At 38.7% G+C, this 24,236-nt stretch overlaps 1 protein-coding gene across 1 annotated transcript in view; it reads right to left on the reverse strand.

Annotated features, from left to right (window-relative positions):
* The window catches only part of CRIM1 (cysteine rich transmembrane BMP regulator 1), a 174,969-nt gene that overhangs the window by 88,099 nt on the left and 62,634 nt on the right, over positions 1–24,236 (reverse strand). Inside the window, exon 3 of the mRNA XM_063151875.1 lies at positions 5,104–5,346. Coding sequence (XP_063007945.1) covers positions 5,104–5,346 — 243 coding nt within the window. The remainder of the gene's footprint in view (positions 1–5,103; positions 5,347–24,236) is intronic.

Here is a 24,236-nt window from a genome sequence, read left to right on the forward strand (position 1 = left end):
AGTCACCCTCATTGTGAAAAAAGTGCTTCCTGATGCTCAAAGTGAACCTCCTGTGTTTCTATTTGTGCCTCTGGTCCTATGACTGGGCACCACTGAAAAGAACCAGGCTCTGCTTTTACATCCCCCTTCAGGTGTATTTATGAGATCTTCCCTGAGCCTTCTCTTCTCCAGGTGGAACAGGCCCATCTCTCTCACAGCTGCCTCACAGGAGAGAGATGAAGACAGACAAGAAATGAAAAATACTTGAAAAAGGAAAAAAAGTTTCTACTTTCTTTCAGATTTAAACAGGTTTCTCAAAGTGGAAAAAGTATTGACAGAACCTTATAGATAAGCTGAAAATATTCTGAAGTTACAGAACAGCCTGTAATTGGATTCTTAATTTCTTTAAAAGGTATCTCCCAGATTAGCTGCACTACTGTCCTGAAAAATAAGACTGCAAACATTTGCCACTGACTGTTTAGTTTTCTTTTCACATCCTCCAATAATACATTTCATGAACAGGAGGTACAAGCCTTCAATCTTTTATTTTTATATATGATAAAATCTGTTATATATCTTATTCTAAACTCTTTTTTTGTCTCTCGTAGAAACTTTAAGCTTTAAATACAGTTTGACAAATCTGTGTCTTCAAGAACTCATAAACATGAGTTACAGTTTCCTATCACCCAATCAACCTTTGCTTACAAGTCTTCAAGAATTTTCACATTCACTGAATTTGTATATAGAAGCACCTGAGAGTTACCACTTTTCTACAAGAATGTAGCAGAAATCCTGCCATGGTTGCAGACTTATCTGCAGTCATGTGCTACCTCCTTTGTAGACTACAAAACCAAGGTTTTGAAACTGCTAATGAAACCAGGTCAATAAAACTTTCTAGTAGAGTAAGTTATCAAAGTATACTGTGTTATGTTCCACCCTGACATATTTCAGCTAATAAAATGGCTGGCTCTTCAACTAATACAATGTACAGTTTAGGGCAAGATCTAAATAAATACCTATGCATTAATGGTGAAGGAGCAAGTCAGTATTTGCCTTTCTGATGAAACAGTGGCTCAGCGCAGGCTAAGGCTTCAAAAGCTGCAAATTTCTGAGGGTTCAGTACAAGGATACACAGTCCGTTTTTACAGCATGGAGCACCACATGACAACCTCTGCTTTCAGTTCAGATGCATTTCAACTCATGAACAGTGCAACACAACACAACTACACATGATAATGGCAGTCACACTGTCTGCCACAGGAGAAGTAGAAAGGAAGTATCTCCCCATGACAAAGCTTTACCCCTTTTACTTTCCATGAAATTCAGAACATATTACATACAACCACAGCATTCCTGGACCTTCAATGCAGCGGTATCACTGCCTGAACCGCTTCCTTAAATGCCCTATCCCAGGTATTTCCCAACATGGATCTCCACATCTGCTGAGTTTTTTCCCCTCCCTCACCTTCACTGCCAACTTAAAAGCCATTTCTCCAGCTTCATTAGAAATGTATCTATAATTCTTCCTCACTCTTTTTCTCCAATCCTTTCCCACTCCTATCTCAAGTTCTGTCAACATAAGCTTTTAACAAATCATGCAATAAAACAATGTAAGTACTATTCTGTAAGTAACAGAGGACAAAAGAAAAACATTATAGAATTCTGTTTCTCTGGGCTCTGTATAAAAACTTGATTTTGCTGACCCTTGTCCTTAGTGCAAGGTTGTATAAGCTCCAGATCTGATTTTCAGTGCTGAAGCTGGATCAGGGTGGAGCACAAGCTCCTTCCCTGTGCGTCATTACACAATACCTACTAAATTATGCTGCTGGTCGCAGACTTTCCATCAACCCTGACTGCACAGAATTCCCCAAAGAAGTAAGGCAAACAATAACGTTTTCTTTACAATTGTGTTTAAACCAGTATTTGGTAGAGGAAAAAACGAGTAATTTTCAGGCCATGCTGGAGATGAGTGAATGAAAGCTCTGCCAAAAAGACTTCTGAAAAAATGACAGATGAGACAGATGAGTAGTCTTTTCAACACAGGTTATGTCTATCATGACAGACATTTCCCAGTGCTTTCCCGAAGATGTCAGAAACTAAAAGACGACACTCTCCATTGCACCATATGCAACAACAAAAGTTGGCAAAAAAGGTACAGCAAACATCTGTCAGACAGCTGCCAAAGTTAACTATTTACCCTGTTTTATTCAGAAGTGACAGCTAGAGTTCCTGTCAACACTTCAGCAAAATACATTTTAATTTAGATTTTAACTCAATCATGTTTAAAAAAATAAACATGATTTTAAAAACGTCCTTGTTCATAGTTCATATTCATAGCACATACACTCCCACAAATCTTGTTTTGGATTATTTTTATTTTTGCTGTTAACTCATTATGCATTTCCATTTGAAATTGCTCATTCGAACTATCTTTAAGAAAAAAAGATTCAAAACATGTTTTGCAAAATGTAATCCCCAGCTTAAAACTAAATTCAATACACATTGACTAAATTCCCTACTTGTGAATGAACAGTTACACACATCTTTTAGGAATAAAATAGGTGTCTTATGGAACCAAACCAGGGTTATCTCATCTCTGAGCTTTGCAACCACAGTAAAACAATGAGCATGACACACTTGCTCTCAGTAGGTGCCACAACTGTGATGAGATACTTGGTGAAGCAACAGGTAAGAACATTTAAAGCTGGAGGTTAATAGACATGTATGACTAAGCTACGAAGTTTCTTCAGTATTCATTTTAACTGAACACCAATGTCTTCAATTGTATTCCTAAAGTAAAAGGGGCAGAAGAGGACGTGGATCTCAAAATGAATAATTTTATTTTTATTCTAATATTTACTGTTGAGGAAACACTTTATTTTCCTTTCACTAACTCCACTGCCAATCCCAGCACTTGCCCATACGCAGTTCTCAGCAGAAGGTTCCCAACTCAAATGCCAGAGTTAACTAGAGAGCAGTGATATTTTTTTAAAGAACAGAAATAAACATAATTTATGCTTTAATTGCACAAGACCTTTATCTTGGCATACAGCAGCACTGCTGTCATAGGAAGTAGTCCTCCCAGCTTTATTTCCACCAGAAAGCCCTTGCTGGTGCAAAACCCTTATTGACGCTGGTTATACAGACATGGAAGTGCAGGAAGAATGTTCTGGAAGCATTACTCACAGAACTAAAGCCTTTAGGTCTGTGGCAAATAATGGAAACATATTTTTCCATGTTCAACATGTTAACTCCATAGAGTTGCTGACACATTCAGTAAAACTGATGACAGCAGCCCCACAAGAGTCTCTCCATGAACACCAACCTCCCTGACCTTACTCTGTTCATTACCCATATTTTTCTGGCAATATGGCATTTCAGTAACAATTCATATAGTTCAGTTCCTCTCTAACTCTTCTTCAGGATACCAAGTCAAACTCTGAAGATGCAGGGTTTATTACCAGGTCTCTCAATTTCTAAGCCCCTTTCACAAAGCTCTAAGTTTCCCTTAAATCCTGTTAGTTTCTTTCCTTCTCCAATCTCTTCAAAGCCTCTGCTCTTCTACCCTCCTAACACACACCTTCATTTTTCCAGTCCCATGTACCTTCACCTCTTACAACTCCCTACAGCAAAAAAAACCCCAAACCTCTTCAGAAAACAATACAGACAGAGTTACATAAATTCATAATTGTGACAGAGAATTGTATTCAGTTTGAAGGTTCTGTAAAACTAGCGAGCTGAAAACAGCTTTGAAGGAGAAATTTCCATGGGCAAGTCTGGACAGACTTATTTGCCAGCTACAAGATGGGAATTCAAATAGTATTTGGGAGGGCATGATCAGAGCTAAAATTTCTTCTGAAAATGATAAATAATCCAAAGTCAGCAAGACAAAATTCAGTAATGGCATAACTGAAGTACATAGGAGGAATTAAAATGTACAAATATATGAGTAGTTCAGTAGCACTCATACTACAGAAAGATCCCGGAATCACAGCAGTTCACCAACTAGAAATACCTCTTGTAAAACAGTTACAGTCTTATTTAAAGTTTTGCATGAGAAACAGAAGGCAATTATTCTAAAGTATTTAGTGCTGATGAAGAGTCTCCCAAAATCTTAGTCTGCTTTTGGATACCACATGTTAAAGTGCCGATTAACTGAAAAAACCTTATAGAAAGGAAATATAACCAGGGAGGAGTCAAGAAAGACCATGTCAGGAGAATTTACAGCTAATTCTAGATGAAAGAAGCCCATGGTTGTCAAAATGTTCCAGGGCAAAAAATTATATGTTCAGAACAGGGTACAAAAATGTTTGTTTAAATATCCACAAAGATTTGCACTGAATTTTAGGGAAAAAACACAAAGAGAAGCACTAGATGATACAAAGACTGTACAACCTTCTTTTGTGGAAGATTTAAGAAAATGTTAAACAAGCATAGGAAAGGCACTGTTTAATCACACCTGAAATATAGCACTGTTTGCATATAATGTTTTGGATTACACCATTTTATATGCTTGCTTTCAGTCCTCTGTTTTGACTATTTATTTTACCAAAGCCCAGATCAAAGAGTGAATTACATCTTCCACTTCACTTGGAATAATAAATCACAAGAGAGGGTGATTTGTGTTCTCATGAAATGGAAGATGAGTAAATACTGAAAACGTTGGACAGTTTTTTAGAATACCTGCATAATCCTTTTGCTCTGCAGTTTTTAAGGGCCAACACTCGATAATCTAGAGAGATCTTGAAACAGAAATCCTAATTCCCTGTTCATACACAATGTATTCCTACTACGAAAAACCTATGTATAATCTAATCAATATATAAAGCATGTCACTTGCACTTAGTAACATTCACAGAAATGCAATGTTCTCACTAGGTTACTTTTCCCTTGCTACTCAGTTTAAATTAATGTATAAAGAAAAAAGAAAGTAAAATTTACCATAATATGTTTACTCTGTGTTATTTTAATGGTTATTGCCTGCATATAATAATTAACTTTCAAGAATAATCAGAAAAATTTAGAAGTTCTACAGGCTTTACTGGACGCAGTTATGTGGATTATTTTGCTAGTCAGACAGAAAAAAAATTGAAAAAAGGGAAAATAAATTGTATCTACTTTTACCTGGCTTGCATTCATAGAGATCACAGCATTCCCCTGGCTTTCCTGATGCCTTAGAAACCAATATATTCAAATAGCCAGGCTGGCAAACCTTCCTCAAGCAGCCGGCAGGATTACACACACAACGGCTTGGGAGTGGGCAGCATTCACCAGGAGGTGCATAGCCTTCAATCAGGATGGAATCTTCTGGACATCGAGGAGAAAACTGGACCTCACAGCGAGCCTTGGAGCAATCAGGTTTCTCTTCTGAAAGGGAGAGAAAAATCATCATGCCATATGTGTCAGTAAAACACTGAAGTTGTGAAGATAAACTCAGATAAAAGCTCCCTCTCTTCTCCCTGCTCCCAAAACAATAAAAAAGAAAAGAAAATGGCTGCCGCTGAACTGATTAGCAACAATCACCAAATATCCTTTAAAAACTATAGTTATTTGCAAGATACTAGGTGTCTTATGAAATATTTTACAAAATTTCTAATTTGTGCGATGTGAGTGATGGCTGAACCCACACAGTCTCAAGTAGAGCTGTGAACTTAACATTTGGCCACGATGTTAAGAAACAGCTTGTCATATTATGTCAGTCCCGATGTTCACACCTATTCCTTCAGTTTCCTAAGACCTTCCATTATGGACTGATTTAAAGGCTTGATTTATTAACCTGAACCGAGCTCTCACATATTCGAAAAACAAGTTAAAAGTTCAACAGCTAACAAATTTGAATACTTTGGCAGAAGAGGATTTTTCCTGTACATGTTCCCAATGTTTACATTAGAAGTGGTGTTCCTACATACTTCAGCAGCCTGGATACTAAGTGATAAAAGGTTTGACTACGGTGATGAGGTTTGTTGATGGTCCTTATGCATCCCTTCTAACTCAGGATATTCTACGATTCCTTCCCATACGAGTACTTTATGTTTTTTCTTACCATCAAAGATTACTAACCTAAATGTGCTACTAAATAGCATTATAGCTCTTTTCTTACAGTTAAAAATCCTACTATTTCCATCTATCTTTAAAACAGCCTTGACTAGATATGTATTTTGCCTAGACCTTTAAATAACATTTTTAAGACCACTGTTTTGGGTTTTTTTTCAAACCTACCCTTATGTTTAGGTTCCTATCTGCTTTATTAAATACAGTGTTCAGACAGAACATTAGTGGTTAGAGAGGCTCACTGCCGAGAGCTGTATTAACAATACATAACACACTAGTCTCTGTATTATATGGATAGTCTTTAGTTTATACACATAATAAAAGGCTTGACACTCAAGCTTTTAAAATTATTTTCATTTTCCACTGCATGTTTCCTCAAGATGCACAGAGAGATAGAACTGTTGCAGTAGCAGCCCTTGAAGTACATACTCATGGTAGGCTCTTGATAGACCACTTGTACTCATGATGACCCTTAAATTCCCACTGTTCATTACTTTATGTGCCCTAGCATTATGCATCTAGCAATCTTCTAATTTCCATGACTAATAGATAATCCCATCCTCATGCAATCTCTCCCATGAAAACTTTGGATTATAAGTATTTTAAAAAGTTGACCTGCTCTTTTTCACTTGACTGCATTTACACACGTACATGTATCTATGTAAGTCCTTAAGGACTGCTCATATAATTCAATGCAAATAAAATTTGAGCAAAACAATTGGTCAAATACAATAAAAACTATTTTTGACCAATTCGGCTAACTCTCCAAAAGGCAAGGTGTGTCAGAAATGCACATCAAACTGCAATACAAGTTTGAATCCAAACTATTCAGGACTCTAGATTTATCATTTTTGAAGACCAATGCAAAGCCTGCTGCTGGAGTTGGTAAGATCACCCAGCAATGATATGAAAACAAGCATGTGTCACTATCAATATGTAAGAAGCATCACAGGCAATAGGAGAAAGAAATTTAAAATAGAGAACCATGACAAGTACTTTTGTATGAAATATTCACTCAGTGTTTTGCAGTTATTTTTGATAGTCTGTTCCACGTTAGAGTATTGTGCCTAATGGAGTTAAAGGTTACAGACTGTGACAGGACTCTTATATAAAGCCAGTGCCATTTTCAGAGAAAATTATTTAAACCTAACCACCGCCTCAAAAAAGGCACGTTTATGTTTTAATACCAGGTAATATAACACCAGTAGATATTTATAAACCAAAGGTTTTCTTCTTAATCCAGCATCACTATTACTTTCGTACTTCAGAGTCCTAAAAAATAAACAGACAAAACCCTACTAATAACTTCCTATTAATACTCATGTAAATATTGTGCTTCCAAATTACATCTCAAACTATGTACATGTTGAAACATTCCTCTCCCAATACACAAATGCAACTGAGCAACAGGAAAGTTAGACATATTCACCCCAGCTGGATCAACCAACAGAAAATTATCTTTCCGCTTCCCAAACTCTAGTCCCCAGCATAGTCAAAAGCAGGTCAAGAAAATTTTTACAGACTATGTCACAATTTGTTTCTCGATTTAGATGCTGTTTTTCTTTATGGAAAGCAGCTACTGACTAAAACAATTTGTGATGAGCAGTATATTAAGAGTTTCCTTGAACATCATCTTCATCTAAAACATGAAAAAGCAGCAGCTCCAGGTTATCAGCTAGCACCATGCTAGTGTAACTGCTCTCCAAGTCCAGAATTCACTGCAATGGAAGAAGATGGGAGTTCAGTTTTACTGCATTTCAGTAAAAGCTGATGTGGGCTCCTCATTTTGACACCAAGTTTGCATAAAAGACATTATTTCTAAGCAATCATTCAGAAAAGTTTCAAGGTTTTACTTCTTGTTATCTCAGCAAATGACAAAATCTTCTCCATCCATAGAGATCCATTACACTAAAGTAGTTCTACCTTTTCATTACTTTGTCGAGGAAGGCACTGAAATTTAATCTGTTCTCAAAATAAATTATAAACATTAATACAGCCATAAATGTCACTGCTTTAGCAGAATTCCTGATTTAATTCCAATATATACAGCTATTTAAGATTTCATCAAACAAGAGCTGTTTAATAGCTCTTTTTTCCTTTATTAACCAACATTTCAACCCCTTACAAAAGGAACATTAAAAAAACCCATGTAAGAACAAAATAATTAAAAATACACCAACAGCTTCAAAAGACAGGTAGCAGGATAATGCTGAGCTGTATTCCACAAGAAAACCCTGTGAAATCACTCAGCAGTGCTATTTCTGCTACTTTATCCCTTTTACATACCAGACAGACTGTTTCAAAGCAGCTTCTCAGCAGACCAAAGTAGATTCACAGGAGCCTACTGCCTCTCTGTCAAATAGACATATACACCACAAAGCACCAACCTGTCCCCTGGATGTTTTAAGCTACTACCTATTACACAAATCAGGTTCATCCTGACCAACATCTTCACAGTCAAACAATGCATCAGGACTTAAACTCCATTTTGATAATAAATAGAATATAAACAAATAAATATTATGTGTGTCCAGAAACAGAAGAACTTCATTTTTCAAAGCACCGTGGTGAACCTAAAAAGTTAGGCTTTTGACAAAAGGGAGAACTATACATGGGACTATATATATGACTTACTATGAAACAAAATAATACAGCAAATATATACATATTCCTGAATAATAGGGCATCTTAAACAGATTACACAAGATACTCGTGTCACATTGTTCTCACACAAAGTGCAAATTCCTTTGCAAGAAGAATTTCTACAACCTAACTGCCTGTGGAGACAGTAAAATTGCTATAGCATAAATCTCAATCTCATTTCAGTACATTCTTTAAAAAGATATCCCAACCATTAATAAAGAGAACAATCACTTTTCAGGGATGCATTCTGATAAAAGTATGAACTGATAACCTACAACTCACTAAGAAAAACATAGTTGGCTGCAAGTGCTGCCTTTTTGTTCAAAAAAAGTAGCATTTCAAATAGCAACACAAAGAACAGAAAATATTAGTTGGTTTTCTGATGAGGTTTCTCTGTGGGACACATTCTCTTTATAGCCTTTCATCAAACACCACCAAAGTGTTCTGGTATCCCTGATATCTCAGCAGCCTGAGCCAACAAAGAATCTCTACAGAGATAAAGGAAGACTCTGGATCAATCAAGGTTTTGCAAACTATCTATTCTGAGACAGACAATTTTCTTAAGGAATTCAGAAATGCAGCTAGAAATTCTTAATAAACTGAACACAATCTACACAGGAAAACCAACATTTTGATGAACTCCAGATAAGACTTCTAGCCTTGGAAACAAACTTAGTAACTACTCTAAAAGGCAGCTCTAGAGATAATTTCAAATAAAGTTCTTCAGTTTACCAGTGACAGGGTTATTTCTAGATATAAATTACTACTGGCAGAAGTTTTTCATTTCAAGACAAAATTTACTTTCTGTAGGTCTGAAGGTTCAGGCTTACTTTTACTTTGTTAATAGCCTGCAAGAAGAACTTGCTGTTATTGAGCACATGAGAGAGTACACCCTAAAATTATTAGTATAACCTAAGTTACAATGTATAACTGAAAAATAATAATTAAATAAGGTACAATGCACAGTGTGCTTTATTATTTAAACAGCGATCATTCATTTAAAAGTTAGGATGTCTCAAAAAAATTTCTCACTTTCATCTCAGAAGCGCACAGGGAAGTTGAGCATCTCGGAAGCTGAGGCATAACATTCATACTGAGTTTTCATTGCAACCACAGCATACTTGTTATAAAGTGCATGGGGAGGAGGAGAACAACCTTCAAAGAATACAATAATAACAAGAAACCAAGATATGGATTTGGGTTTTTTTCTTTCCATTAACTCTAGAAAGTGTCTATCATAAAGCCACAGCCATAAACCCAGAACTTTGTCACAAAGCTTTTCCATGTCAAAAACTACTATGTATTTTTAAAATTATACTTCCCATGACTGTAAAAAGTTAGTAGGGGGAAGCGGAGGTAAGATAGCAAGTTACTGAAGCACTTATGTTGCAACCAACACTTTGAAAGAAGGCAGCTTCTTTACCTTCTTGAAAGGTTTATGGAATACTCAAACTGGGTACTAGTTAGATATGTTTTCCTTAATACAGTCACTGAATATAGGAAGTGTAGATCTCAGGCATTTTCCATTTATTTTGTTAAAGCAGATCAGTTGTAACAAGAACCAACCAAGCCAAACCACCCCCCAACTCTCCTCATCTTTGGTAATACCAAAGCAGCATGGAAATAAAAATAGTTCCTTAAGAAAAATTAAACACTTTGCTTTCACCTCTGTACCAAATTCTTTTCCTTCATTATGTTTGCATGCTCTGCTTTGACACGCAGAGAAAGTACATGCCAAGTTTACTTAATGAAAAAAGCAGAGCAGTTAAAACATTGGCTAGAACAGTGAAAGGATGTTAGGGTATAATCTGGTGTGGGAGAAACAGAGAAGAAAATCCCTGACAGGGATGGGAGAGTCTTCTCATTCTTCAGGTGAAACGGAACAGATCCATGCTTCTCAGGAAATCACTTCAGGAGGGATTTTTTATCATTTTGTCAGAGCTTCATGTGATGCTGTTACTCAGTCACCATAGAAACAAGGGCAGAATGTTTCATTGAAGGAGATGGCTGAAGAGAAATTGGTATTTCTCAGGTCCAAATGTTTCCATTGAGATATTTAAATGGTTCTACAGTTGATTCTTTAAAGTCAAATTTTTAATACATATGCATATAGATATACACAGAGATGGAGGGAATAATTTTTTTTCTGTTAGGTCCATACAAAGAACACAGAATAAGAAGCACTTGAAATAGCAGGCTTCATATTTCATTTTTCTGAGCAGTTCAGAATAGGATATGGTTTATAAAGATGAACATTTTGCATGACTAAACAAAGCAATGCACTACAGTTGGCACACGTACTTGGAAGGCATGTGTTCAGCCTTGCATTTTTGTTTCACTGTAAACTATTTTTGTGAAATCCAGGCTAAAACACAGTCACTTTTATTGTACAGTCTTACAGTCATCATTGAGATGACTATTCCAAACAATAGGCATACTGTACAGTAATACAGTGGCAGGAAGGAAATATTAAAAGGATTAGGGATAAACAAGAAAAATGATTACCCAGCTGAAGCAGTCAGACAGACAGGGATCGATATTGGAATGCAAAATCACCCAAAGGATTTTCAAGAATCAAAAGGGCAGTTATAGTAGATTAAAAAATGAGATTAACTTACACATACAATATGCACAGTATGTATACGGATGAACTGCTACAAATAAAAAAGCGAACAAGAGCCTGACCTTTTACCTAAAACTGAACTTTATTTAAAATCTGTTCTATTTTCTAAATGAGTCTTGCTACATTTCCCAGCATTCTGGTGCTCCACATTTTACGTACTACACAGTGGGGCAACCTGTCTCACCCACATTATGGCCTAATCTTCTCATAATATAACAGCCTGGAACTAACCTGGGTTAAAAAAGTCACACACAAAAAGACAGTCACAGACACCAGTTTTAAGAAACATCCATTCATTGATACATATCTTTGCAATACAGTATTCACTACAGATTTGCCAAAGATTTTCCATTTTGAGGACCAAATAACCAGAAAAAGGGTTATATCACTCAAGACAGCTACAGACAAGGAAGACAATAATTCCCTTTGGGTAGACAGCAAAGCTATTTTAATTTTGTAATTCCATTTCCTGAACTAGTTTCTTTTCCTGTACTGGAAATATTAAAAAGAATGGTGGTAATTCAAAGCTAACAGATCCCAAAAAACACCACACCAGAATCACAAACAATCCTGACCCCGAACTGATGTCTTCCAAAGAAGGAGTTAACAGACTCATTGAGTATCTGTCAAACACCTGCATCTAAATGGAAGTGCCAATTCTATAAAACCAATAGTGTTGGTGGCAGTAGTTGCATTTGGGTTCGACCTCCCAGATCACAGCATTCCTCTGTTATGCTTAGAAAAAACCATGTCTTGAAAACTCCAAAGTAATTTTACTTTTCCTCCATTTCACTCAAAATCTGCTTTCAACAAATACCTATTAGCTTGACACCAACAAGTCAATCCAAATTAATAATGGATAACGTTACCTGAAAGACCTGTACACGAAGGACTGAGCCCAGCCCACTGCACAGAACACAGGAGGCTGTGCCATGCTTGGGACAGGATCCATTTCTACTGCTAACTGCACTGCTTTCAATAGAAATAAAGCACCTTTAAACTTCAGCAGTGAGAATCCTTCAGAAATTAGTTGGAGAAAGGAGCAGATAGCTCTAGTCAGGTTTACAGTTGTGTTGCCTCTATTGAAAAATAATATTTAAAAATGTATTCAATATTGTCACGCCTGGAATAACATCATACAGTGTAATTTCTTTATATAAGAAAACCTGTTATGCTGGATGAATGGTACTACTCCTAATACTGTTCAGTCTTTATGTTGGCAAATCAACTGGAATTTTCAAAGAAAGAGTATGTAAATAGTAATGAGGTGGTCTCACCTAGGGAGTTCGGACTTTGAAGAATGCCAAATAACTCTGGGAATAAACCAAAAATGGAAATACTAGATTTATAGTCAGTATAAACTGCATAAAATTTGATGACTTACAAAAATGTACACCAGTAGCAGATATAAGTAAAGCAGAAAGTATTACTTATTGCAAGAGTATATTTAGCTGCAAAACCAAAGGTAATGTTGAGTGAGCACCAAAGTAATGATAAAGCACAACTATCTGGAACAATTCTGCTTAACACAGGTTAAGAAAACAATATGAACCTAGCTGATATCTGGAGAAATAATCACAAATATTCACTGAAGGAGAAGCACTGTAAGGCACAGTTTGATGTGACAAGGAGAAAGGGATTTGAATTTGAGGACACACTATATACCTTCCAATGGACAAACCTCTGGAGGCAGCTCAGGATGTAAGGAGCACCAAACAACTTGTTCTACCACACAATCACACTCAGACTGAGCAAGAAGCAAATAGTAATTTGATACTTAAAAGTCTAAAAGCATAAGCAGAACAAGGACTTAGAAAGCACTTGCATTTGCAATAAATGCAAATTACAATGAAAATACATACATGAGTTTACAAATAATAAGAATTCACATATGTATGAAGCTAGCAACTGAGACTGAACAGCAGGGAGGGCAATCAGTTTTCTAGAGCTGATTAACAAAAGCAACAGACTTGTAAACATTAACTTAGAAATGAGGGGTTTGATTTTCAAAGAAATGCAATTTTTGTTGTTAGCAAAATTGAATCAACTCCTGTCTGCCCTTAATGCTTTGCTTTGTTAATACAAATAAATCTAAGGTATGTGATTTCTTTTAGTTCTCGCTGATAATTGTTAATGTTAAAAAGCCCCACCAAAACCCACAACCCCAAGCCCACGCACAGTAAAAGAATGACCTAAATGCTTTAAGACACTTCTGGCAAGTAAACTACAGTATGCAAACTAGTTTTCCCAGTTATTTTGTTCAAAGAACCTCTGTCTATTACCAGCTTAATCTCTGTATATTTATTAGAGGCTTAACCACGTGTTTCTAAAATTCTTTCACAAGAACAGTCAAGATGCATGACGTAAGGGAAATAAATTCTGTTCAATATTTTGGTCTTCTCTTTACTAACCTAAGATACCACAGTAGTCAGAAACTACAAAGAGAAGCACAGTTTCCTTCTTTTAGGCAAAGAGAAAGTGAACACTTTCAATGGAGAAGGCCAACACTTCAGTGTTTCAAGACATTTTCACACTCCAACTGCTATGGTCCATCTCTCTTGACTTCTCTGGGTTAGCTTCTTCCTAAGCCCTTCAAAATAATCTCTCTAATTTAAAATTTAAACACATTTTGATCATACAAGATTTTCCATTAAACAAGAGCTCTTCTAAAAATTCTTGCTTTTCCCCTTTATTTCTTTTACCTTAACATTTCTGTTAAGTTTGTCTCCCCAGAATGAGTTTTAATGCCAACTAACTGTTCCTTTGTTACTCATCACTTACCAAACCTGCATCATTATTGAATAACATGTCCATGCATTCATTGCTTAGGACAACAGAAAACAACTCTATCTATAATAAGAAATATGACAGCAAAGCAATAAGGGGCCATTATAATTTTAGGGGAAATCTATACCGACAGAAAGAATTCTGATGCAGAAATTCTTGATGCCTTGCAGTGAAGGGATTCTACAAACTTTTTACAACATTTCCAAAGAGAAGAGAAATTGTCAACCTGAAAGAATTTAAACAGCTCAGTCCTCCAGAACAAGTAAATATTGGTTCTTATCAGATCTATTTTTTTCTGAGGAATGACACTTAACAAAAGTCTAGTAAGAAGCATTTCACTGAAAACAGAAATGGTGGATATTCCACATAATATTTTATCTTTTCTCTAAAGGAAAAGTCTTCTAATAAACTGCCATATTTGACACTTAAAATGCAAAATGCAGAAATAAGCAGCTTATCACAAGACTCCAATGTAAAAGAAGTTAAAGCACTCTGTTCTTGGGTTTTTACACTGAAGGCAACTTCTCATATACCATGTAAAATATGGACTAAATAATTATAATAGAAACTGTGCTTTCTTGACTCCAGAGAATATTTGCACTAGGCAAAATAAAATTAAATAAAGCATCTAAAAATCACGCAAGCAATTCTGCTAAATTCCAAGCTCCTGCTTGCAATACATGTTTTCAGTGCTAGTTTGAATGTGCTCCTGCATTTTTACAACTGTCATTCACACAAATAAAAAAGTAAAACCAAAATAACTATTGGGAAAAAAAGAAACAAGACAAAAGAAGCACAATAAATTTTAATTTTATTCTAAGGTCCAGAAGCTTAAGCTTGAGAAGACAGCTACCCAACTGCTTGACCAAAGGTTTTTGAGAGTTGATTGAAAAAATGAACAGACACCTGGAAATTTGAGAATCATCTTACTCGTCCTGCTTTCAAACTACGTAGTGTCCTAACCAGAAATACCGACACATCTCAGGGGTGGAGGGGGTGGCACATGTACAATTCATATGCACATGGATCCATAACCAGCCCTCACACGCAGTAAGATCACAAGGAATCACAGCGTGAGAAGATTGTTTTTCTCTGCAGTGCTGCTGCACAAAATGTAAGAAGTCAGATTACTTTTAAGAAAAACGGAGAGTCATGCAATATCCACAGTCTTTATTCCTCAGATTGTCACTGCACAGGACTATGCAGGTAGATAAATAAAATATTTGACAATACCAATTAAATACAGCTTCAAGTCCACTATTAAATGCTACTAGGGTATCACCACCCTCTTGCAGCATCCCTTATTCTACCTTAAAGCAGCAATATCAAAATTACAAAAAAGCAGAAACCAGTGTTTACACAGTACTGAGCTTCTGCTAACAGTAGTACAAGTATTTTGCTGACTTCAGTAGCCATTAAACTCGGACCCCTCTGTTTCAAACTGGATGAAAGCCAACACCTTGTACTACAAACAAAAGACAGCAAGTCTGGAAAAAGACCAACAATCCTATGCCAAATATATAAAAATAATCTCTCAGTTTCAGAATGCTGTTGGCTGCAATGTTCTTTAATTAGATTCAGTTTCTGATCTCATTTGAAGCATACAGTTGTGTATTAACCACCTGCAAAGTTTGCTTCCAAGAGCAGCTTAAAGGGGAATGATCTCGAGGTTTGCAAGCATGATAATCTGCTTTTTCCCAAGTGTATTGTTTTAATTATAGCTACCAAAAAGTATCACAAATCATCCTCACTCAGACATTTTTTCTGATTCTTCGCCCTCCACTTTTCTTACTCTTTCTTCTTTATTGACCTTTCCTCTTAAGTTATCCAATTATTGTTTATGTCCTCTTTAAAGCAAACCTCAAATGCTACTTATTTCACATCTTTTCCAGCCTGTCTCTCTTACTGTACATCTCCATCAGTACAATACACAGCAACACACACGTTTTGTGTAAAAATCTACCTTAATACAAAATATTACCTTCTCTTAAACACTAAGGAAAAGCATATTTGTGGCATTTTGCACAGCAACTTCCATGACACAACTGAAAAAGAACAAACTAGGAAATTCAGATGTAGGAGCTTTAGATTAGTATAATCTCTTGGGGCAGTTTGGCTAAACCTTGAATGCAGATTAAAATTACAAGCCCTAAAATACAGGTTACATACCATTGTGGAACATTATGCAATGTAAAAAAAGCTACTGCCAGGAAATGCAGATACAGTTGCACTTCCCAAGTGAAGCAAATCAGTTTTATTTCCAGCAAGATCCCCATGATGGCACCCCTTGCACAAGTTTGGGATTCAGTCACCTCCAAAGCCATTCAATTTTTAGACCAAACTCAGTGCAGTGCATGGCACAGGAGACATTAGTGTACATTAATTCTATATATAATGCAGCACACATTGCAGAGTATGTGGTTCCGTGACCAGAAACAAGGCATTAATAAATTGGTCAAGTATGAAGATGGCACATTATCCACAAAAGTTATTAGCATCTTTGAAACATCAAGAGACACCAATGTTGAATTTGATGAGGACAGACTCCTTGTCAAGCCTGGAAAAACTCTAGGAGTGGGAAGACGACAAATGGAATTTTAAACAATATCTACTGAGTGCCCCAAGGAAGAGACTGGCTCTGTACACTCTCATGCTACAATGACAGTGGATTCTACCTCACAAACACACCCTGGTAAGCAATGTGAGCAGCAAGACCAGAATTTTAGTTGAGAGCTATTGTGAACAAAATGAAAGTTTGGTGTGCTTGAAACAGACTAATGAAACTAGAAGAAAGGAGTTGAGGTTACTAGCAAACACTAAGAATTTTTTTTCCTCAAAAGATGCAATGATCCTTACAACCATGATACTGCACTGACCCTATAAACTCACACAATACATTCAAAAAATCCCAAGGCTGACAATTTATTTATTCCTATAGGCCAAGCATTGCAGAAGTGAGCAAAGCCTGAGCTGTGCTAACCAGGAAAGCCTGCTGACATTCAACAAGGTAACAGCAGAAAGCAAAAGCCACCAAAAAGCCTTATCAAATACCACAACCACTGATGCTTACACATCTCAAAGAAGAGATTTCACTGTTTTCCCCTCCTTGGCTGGAAGAAGAAAGCAGAGAGAATAAAATATAGTATTACAAGAGGAAGTATCTCGCATGTCACTTAAGATATCTCCACACTACATTTTAGTGAACAGCACAAGTCCTCACAAGTAAAGCAGCAGCCACAGAAGTAAATGAGAAAAAATGAAAAAATTGTGACTTTAGTTAAAGCATTTATAGGTGTTAATGGCTAACAAAGGCAATATTAATGAGGTGAGTTTTAAAGGAGACTTTTCATTAGCACAACTCAAAATTAACTTTTTTTCAACAAAAAGAATAAGGTGCAAAACATGACACTAAGTTTTACTGCTGCCAATCAAACAATTCTGCTCTAATCTTTCCTCCAACCTATGCAATGAATGCACTTTCTCAACACAGAGTAAGTACTTGCTTTCATGGAAACCTGGATCAAGACTTACTAACATTTATCCAAAATCTCTGTGATATAACCAAGCAGGAAAGACAAGATTAAGTAATACTGATACATCAATAATAGCAAAACAGGATGCAAAAATTCAGTTCTGTCACCTGCATGCCTTGTGAAACATGCCTTCAGAATCTCACCAGCATAAAAAGAATAACTGAAACACAATATAAGAAAGTTTGAAATTTTATTGCAGATTTCTTATTACATGCACACCCTTCCCATGCACGATAATCTATGAATGCTTAAAAGGAAAGAAAGTTAACTTGAATAAATCTCTTGCACTTAACCTCACACTACTAATGTCCTATAGAGCAGGATTTTAATTATCACCTTTAATAAACTGGTCTTCTCCCATTTCACAACATTTTCTTGAATTATGCTGTAGATTTTAAGATATTAAAAAAATTTAAGCACCAACTATTTCAGAAAAAAAATTTAAAAATAAAAAGCTGAGTAAATGTCAAGTTCCGCTACAACTTCTATTATGCCACAAAAAGAGGCAACAGTTAGATCACATAAGAGTGGACAGTATAACTTTAAATAACCTGTAAATGCACCATTTAAGAAACGTAGAAAGACTGTCTTATGAAATGAATTATTTATGTGGCAAGATTTGAGAGCAAATATTCAGTTAGCATAAATTGCCTTAGCTGCTTGACTTAGAAAGGACTTATATGTACTTGTGTGGATTCATTCTGTCTCTTGTTCTGTGCATTACAATGTGGTAACTAAGAGCACAGATTTAAAAACAAACAAGCCCCAGACAACAAAACCCCACAAAGCCATTCCCTACAACCCAACAAAACAAACAAACAAACAAAAAAACCCCCCAAAAACCCAACAACAAAAAAAATCACCCAAAACCAAATTTTAAAAAATGCATCATAAAAAGAGAAGAACGTCAACAAAAACACGCCCAAAGGAATAGAGCTGCTTATATAACAACAAAGTATTGAATCCAAGAGAAACATAACATATACAGAAAGGATACTCAGAAAATCCAGAAGACTAAAGACCAAATTTCAGAACCACATTTAACTGGATGGAATTTCTACTTGCGGCTTCAGTAAATTCAGACAAGCTATTTTGATTGTTTCGCTCCCAATTTACCATCATTTTTAGCAACACAGTTTCTTCACAACTTGTTCTGCATGTGATACCCTGCTTTGTGTAACACACGATTCTTTTTTCAGTCAAGATTCTTAGGTGCTACAAAGAAAACTACTTCACTCAAACCAAACAAAATCCTTACTTTTAGTATGTACCTGAAAATGCTTTACAGCAGCTAAAAATTGTGAGTATTGAAGAAAAAAATGGACACGTTTTTCTTCCGTAGAAAAATCGCATTGAAGTAGTCATCCTTGACTAGATGCAGTTGAAAAGGTCATACAGATGCATATTCACTATTCAGTCACTGGCAAGTAGTTGTGAATTGATGTTTTGCAAAGAAACTTCAGTTCACTCAGTTCTCAGCAGGCAAAATTCAGTCTAAACCAAAGCATGATGCCTCCATTCCTCTTCTTTAAATTAACCATTCTGCCCCAAGCTATAGACTCATACGCAGTTAGAGAGTTTGCTAGAATCAGGCTATTCTGAACAAAACAAGAATGGAAGAAAACACCTTTTGGTCTATCACTCCCAAACATATTTTTTCAGAAGGGAGCTGTTTCTAAGAAAAGGCAGAAGAGCCAACCTCTGTCCCAGCAGGGCGAGTTCTATGGAATAAATTTGCAACCTATCTCAAATGCATCCTAGGAATAACGATACAGGAAATAAAGACAGCAGCTAAACCAATCAGGTTATGTAATATATGAATGCCTCATAGGTATCACCTTGTGATATATTTACATCTCACAGAAATTATCTGTTCCAACTGACATCATACACAGAAAAACAAACCCTTTCAGGTAACCAGTAGTCCAGAACTGCCCCCAAGAATGGTGTCACTAAGTCAAATTCTGAGCGTTTTCCCCATGGCAAGTACTTTCATAACTTTCAAGGCAAGTCTGAGACCTTCTACTGCTTTTGGTGAGGATCTATCATTTTGAAGTCTGCCAGCTGCAGAGTAATTCCAGTCCAGCTGGACATCATAAAGTCAGTTGGTCACCCCTACTACACTGAGCAAAGCCTATGCTAGTCAACTGCTCAGATCCAGGTGAGTTCAGACCTGAGGATGGCAATTCCACTTCTTGGGAAGTGGATCACAGTATGAGAAGTTGGGATGCCGAATACATGGTGGGACCTTCTCATGCTTCGGATCACGGTATGAGAAGTTCCCACCATGTATTCGGCATTTTTTTGTTGCAGCTTCTCATCCTTCCACTGCACACCTTGGTGCAGCGCCCGCCTACATCTTCTCTGCGGCCAAATACGAGGCCGTTGAAGACAGCATCAAAGTCCCTTCTTCCTCTTCCTTTTTTTTAGACACAACAAAATATCTCCTGGCTGTAGACGGTGCTCCCCTGCTCCTGCCGAGGCTCGGCTGTGGCCGGAGGGATGCCGAGGCTGTGCAGCAGCGCGGCGGGGAAGGTGCGCGGGCTGGAAGCGCTGCTCCCGCAGCCCGGGCTGCATTTGGCGGCCGCCGCCGCCAGGGCACACTGCGGGCTCGCCATGCATGCACACCGCCAGGGCACACTGCGGGCTCGCCATGCATGCACACCGCCGGGGCACACTGCGGGCTCGCCATGCATGCACACCGCCGGGGCACACTGCGGGCTCGCCATGCATGCACACTGCGGGCTCACCATGCATGCACACCGCCGAGGCACACTGCGGGCTGGCCATGCATGCACACCGCCGGGGCACACTGCGGGCTCACCATGCATGCACACCGCGGGCCGGCCATGCATGCACACGGCCAGGGCACACTGCGGGCTCGCCATGCATGCACATCGCGGGCCGGCCATGCATGCACACCGCCGGGGCACACTGCGGGCTCACCATGCATGCACATCGCGGGCCGGCCATGCATGCACACCGCCAGGGCACACTGCGGGCTCGCCATGCATGCACATCGCGGGCCGGCCATGCATGCACACCGCCGGGGCACACTGCGGGCTCACCATGCATGCACATCGCGGGCCGGCCATGCATGCACACCGCCAGGGCACACTGCGGGCTCGCCATGCATGCACACCGCCGGGGCACACTGCGGGCTCGCCATGCATGCACACTGCGGGCTCGCCATGCATGCACACCGCCGGGGCACACTGCGGGCTCGCCATGCATGCACATCGCGGGCTGGCCATGCATGCACACCGCCGGGGCACACTGCGGGCTGGCCATGCATGCACACCTCCGGGGCACACTGCGGGCTCACCATGCATGCACACGGCCAGGGCACACCGCGGGCTCGCCATGCATGCACACTGCGGGCTCACCGTGCATGCACACCTCCGGGGCACACTGCGGGCTCGCCATGCATGCACACCGCCGGGGCACACTGCGGGCTCGCCATGCATGCACACCGCCGGGGCACACTGCGGGCTCGCCATGCATGCACACGGCCAGGGCACACTGCGGGCTGGCCATGCATGCACACGGCCAGGGCACACTGCGGGCTCGCCATGCATGCACACTGCGGGCTGGCCATGCATGCACACCGCCAGGGCACACTGCGGGCTCGCCATGCATGCACACCGCCGGGGCACACTGCGGGCTCACCATGCATGCACACCGCCGGGGCACACTGCGGGTTCGCCATGCACCCCGCACCCGGCACCGCCTGCCCCTGGCGCCACACGCTGCCGCTCCTGCCCGATCAGCCACAGGCACGCTCCTGTCCCGATCAGCTTTTCACGAGGACAAAATCTCTACAACTAGTAACACATTGCCCCAGTGGGGCGTTTTAGTATAGTAAAATAGTATACTATTTAGCATAGTAAAGCGCTATAGGGTAGGTTTTCCCTCCCATCATTGGCAACAGTCAAACAGAAACTTCAAAATCTTTAATTATTTTACTTTGGAGCTAGAAGTTTATGGCCAACAAATGTGATCAAAGAAAGTTTAAAGACCTGTATTTTTAACCTTGCATTCAGTTTTTATCCTCCATCTATCTCAGTTATGTCTCCTGAAGCTGTTCAAGCATTCAGAAGTAGCACAGGCTTATGCACTGCAAAAAATAGAAATTAATATTGTCCAAAAATTGCTACTGCAGTGGGGAGTTTAGGCACTCTGCATCTCTGAAACTGTGACCTGAATTTCACTTTACCAATAGTAGACAAATCCTGAATAAAGAAGAGGAAAATTTTCATAGTACTTCACTACATTTCCTGCTTGGTTTGTATAGAAGTATTTATTATTTTTATTAGGAACTTCAGCTTGTTTGGGCTATGAAGGAAACAATCCTGCCTAGTATTTTGTCATCCACCCTTCACAGTTTTGGTATGCAATATAATCTCCACAGAGTCAGATCAGATACTCTTTTCTGCCCTTGATCTAAATATTAACTGTGAACTTAGCATAACTCATTAGTTGAGAGAGCCATATAGACACTAGTGTACCAATAAGCTTCCTCCTAGAGTTCACATACGCTCTTCAATAATTTACTGACTTGATTTGGCATAAGGGGATAGTGCCAGAAGCATTACAGTGAGATATGACAACCTTCCCTCTCATCTCAGCATTGCTATTTCTAGTACTTGAGGATGGTGTGCAGGGTGTGTGCTGGACTGAGTAACAGCTGAGGAGAAACAATAGTACTCTTCCCCTCAACTCCAAGACCAATTTGTCCCTAACTGTTAAACAGAAATGTAAGCTATCCTAGAAGCTCATTTGTTTCCAAGCAAAAAGCCCAACACCCTGGAGGGTGGCACAGCCTAGGAGTCACCATGCCCTGCACCTTCCCTCACTGCAGCCCCTCTTCAGACGCCCACTCCTGCCCACAGGGGTCTGAAAGGACCACAGCCGTGTGTACACAGGTCAAGGAGGAGGCCAGTCCCAACACACCAAACTTCCATAGAGCAGGCTGCATTCTTCCATCTAAACACTCCCACCTTCACTAACAACCACAGTGCAGCTATCACAAACTTTTGATTGCATTTGAGGTTTACCACACATGTTGTGGTAAATCAAAATGATCACACAGAATAACTAGACAGATACATATTATTTACACCTACACTCTGTTTAATGACACAAATGACTAGCCTGCAGTTACATTTTCTCTTCTTCTAAGAAGTAAAAATTAAGAGTGCGAGATTTTCAAAAATAATTTTCAATTCCACTACAAAGCTTTTGCTTTCAAAAAAGACTTGGTTGTGACAAGCACAGGAATAAAACAAATACACTTTCATTTGTGCCCATAGCCACAGCCCTGTGTTTGCCCTGTAATACCAGTCATACAGATGCTCCAATTGCGGATGCAGCTATTATTACAAAACATAGCACTGTAGTAATCATCTGAAAATAAAGTTGTACAGTGGCCAACAGTAAGTGGGTGACATTTGTTATGCTAACAAGGCTCAGACGCTATAGCTACATAACTTCTGTGCTTCAATAACACTATCGTGTTACAGTTAGGTAAAAATAATGATCTATTTTACAGCTGTGCAAAATGCAAATTATTTTGGTAAGTTTGTAATACCTCTGGATCTTTCAGAGATTTCAAGTACTGATTTTCTTTGTATATAATATGCTTAAACATTAGAATATTTAATACAACATAGCTAGTGTATTAATTAATATATTTGTTTTTTTTATACACAGATTAAACAAGACTGAATGGCGAATGCACCACTGAGGAACAAGAATACTGGAACATTTTTTCTCTCCTGTAAAGTTAAAATTTTCTTTTTAAACAGAAAATAAATACCGCTTGGACTTTAAAAGAAAACATACTGAGGACATAGCAACAGGACACTACAATCTTGTATATTAAAAACCAAACAATAAGCATATTAAACAACACCCAGACATCATCTTTCAATACATGTGTGTGGAGTAGAAAAATTTCAACTGCAGCAGGCTCACCGCAGTCTCAACTTCACTACAGTGACTCAACTTCATGAGCAGTAGTATCAAACAAGTAGTTCCTGTAATACTTTAGATTCCAGAATAAGAAGTCAAAGTGAAATAGAGAAGCAAAATGTCAAACCTAACGTAAATATGGTGAAGTCTCCAAATAAGTAAGCAAACCCTTAAAGCAGGTACAGAGGAATCTATACAACAGGCACTAGCAGACCTTGAAAGCATGTGAGCATCTAGATTACTACTTCATATTAACTCAAAACATTGAGCAGACAACCAGCCAAACTTTTCAAGACTTCACTTTGATAACTTCAGTTCATTTGTGAAGGTTTATGTCATGGCTCAATCCCAGCAGGCAGCTCAAGTACCACACAGCTGCTGGCCCACTGCCCACCCACCACTGGGACGGGGAGAGAACTGGAAGGGCAAAAGTGCAAAAAACTCATGGGTTGAGATAAAGACAGCTTAATAAGGAAAAAGGAGTAGTATAAGAAGAAAAACAAAACTCCTCAAAGAAAAACAAAACCAAACCACCACAAGTGATGCAAAAATCCCACAACTGCTCATCAGCAGCCAACCAGCCAGTCCCAGAGAAGAGGCAGTGCTGGCAAACCTCTCCCCTTCCTCCCATGCTTTGTTGCTGAGCA

Source organism: Melospiza melodia, chromosome 3 (genome assembly GCF_035770615.1).
Source record: "Melospiza melodia melodia isolate bMelMel2 chromosome 3, bMelMel2.pri, whole genome shotgun sequence".
NCBI classification, from domain to species: Eukaryota; Metazoa; Chordata; class Aves; order Passeriformes; family Passerellidae; genus Melospiza; species Melospiza melodia.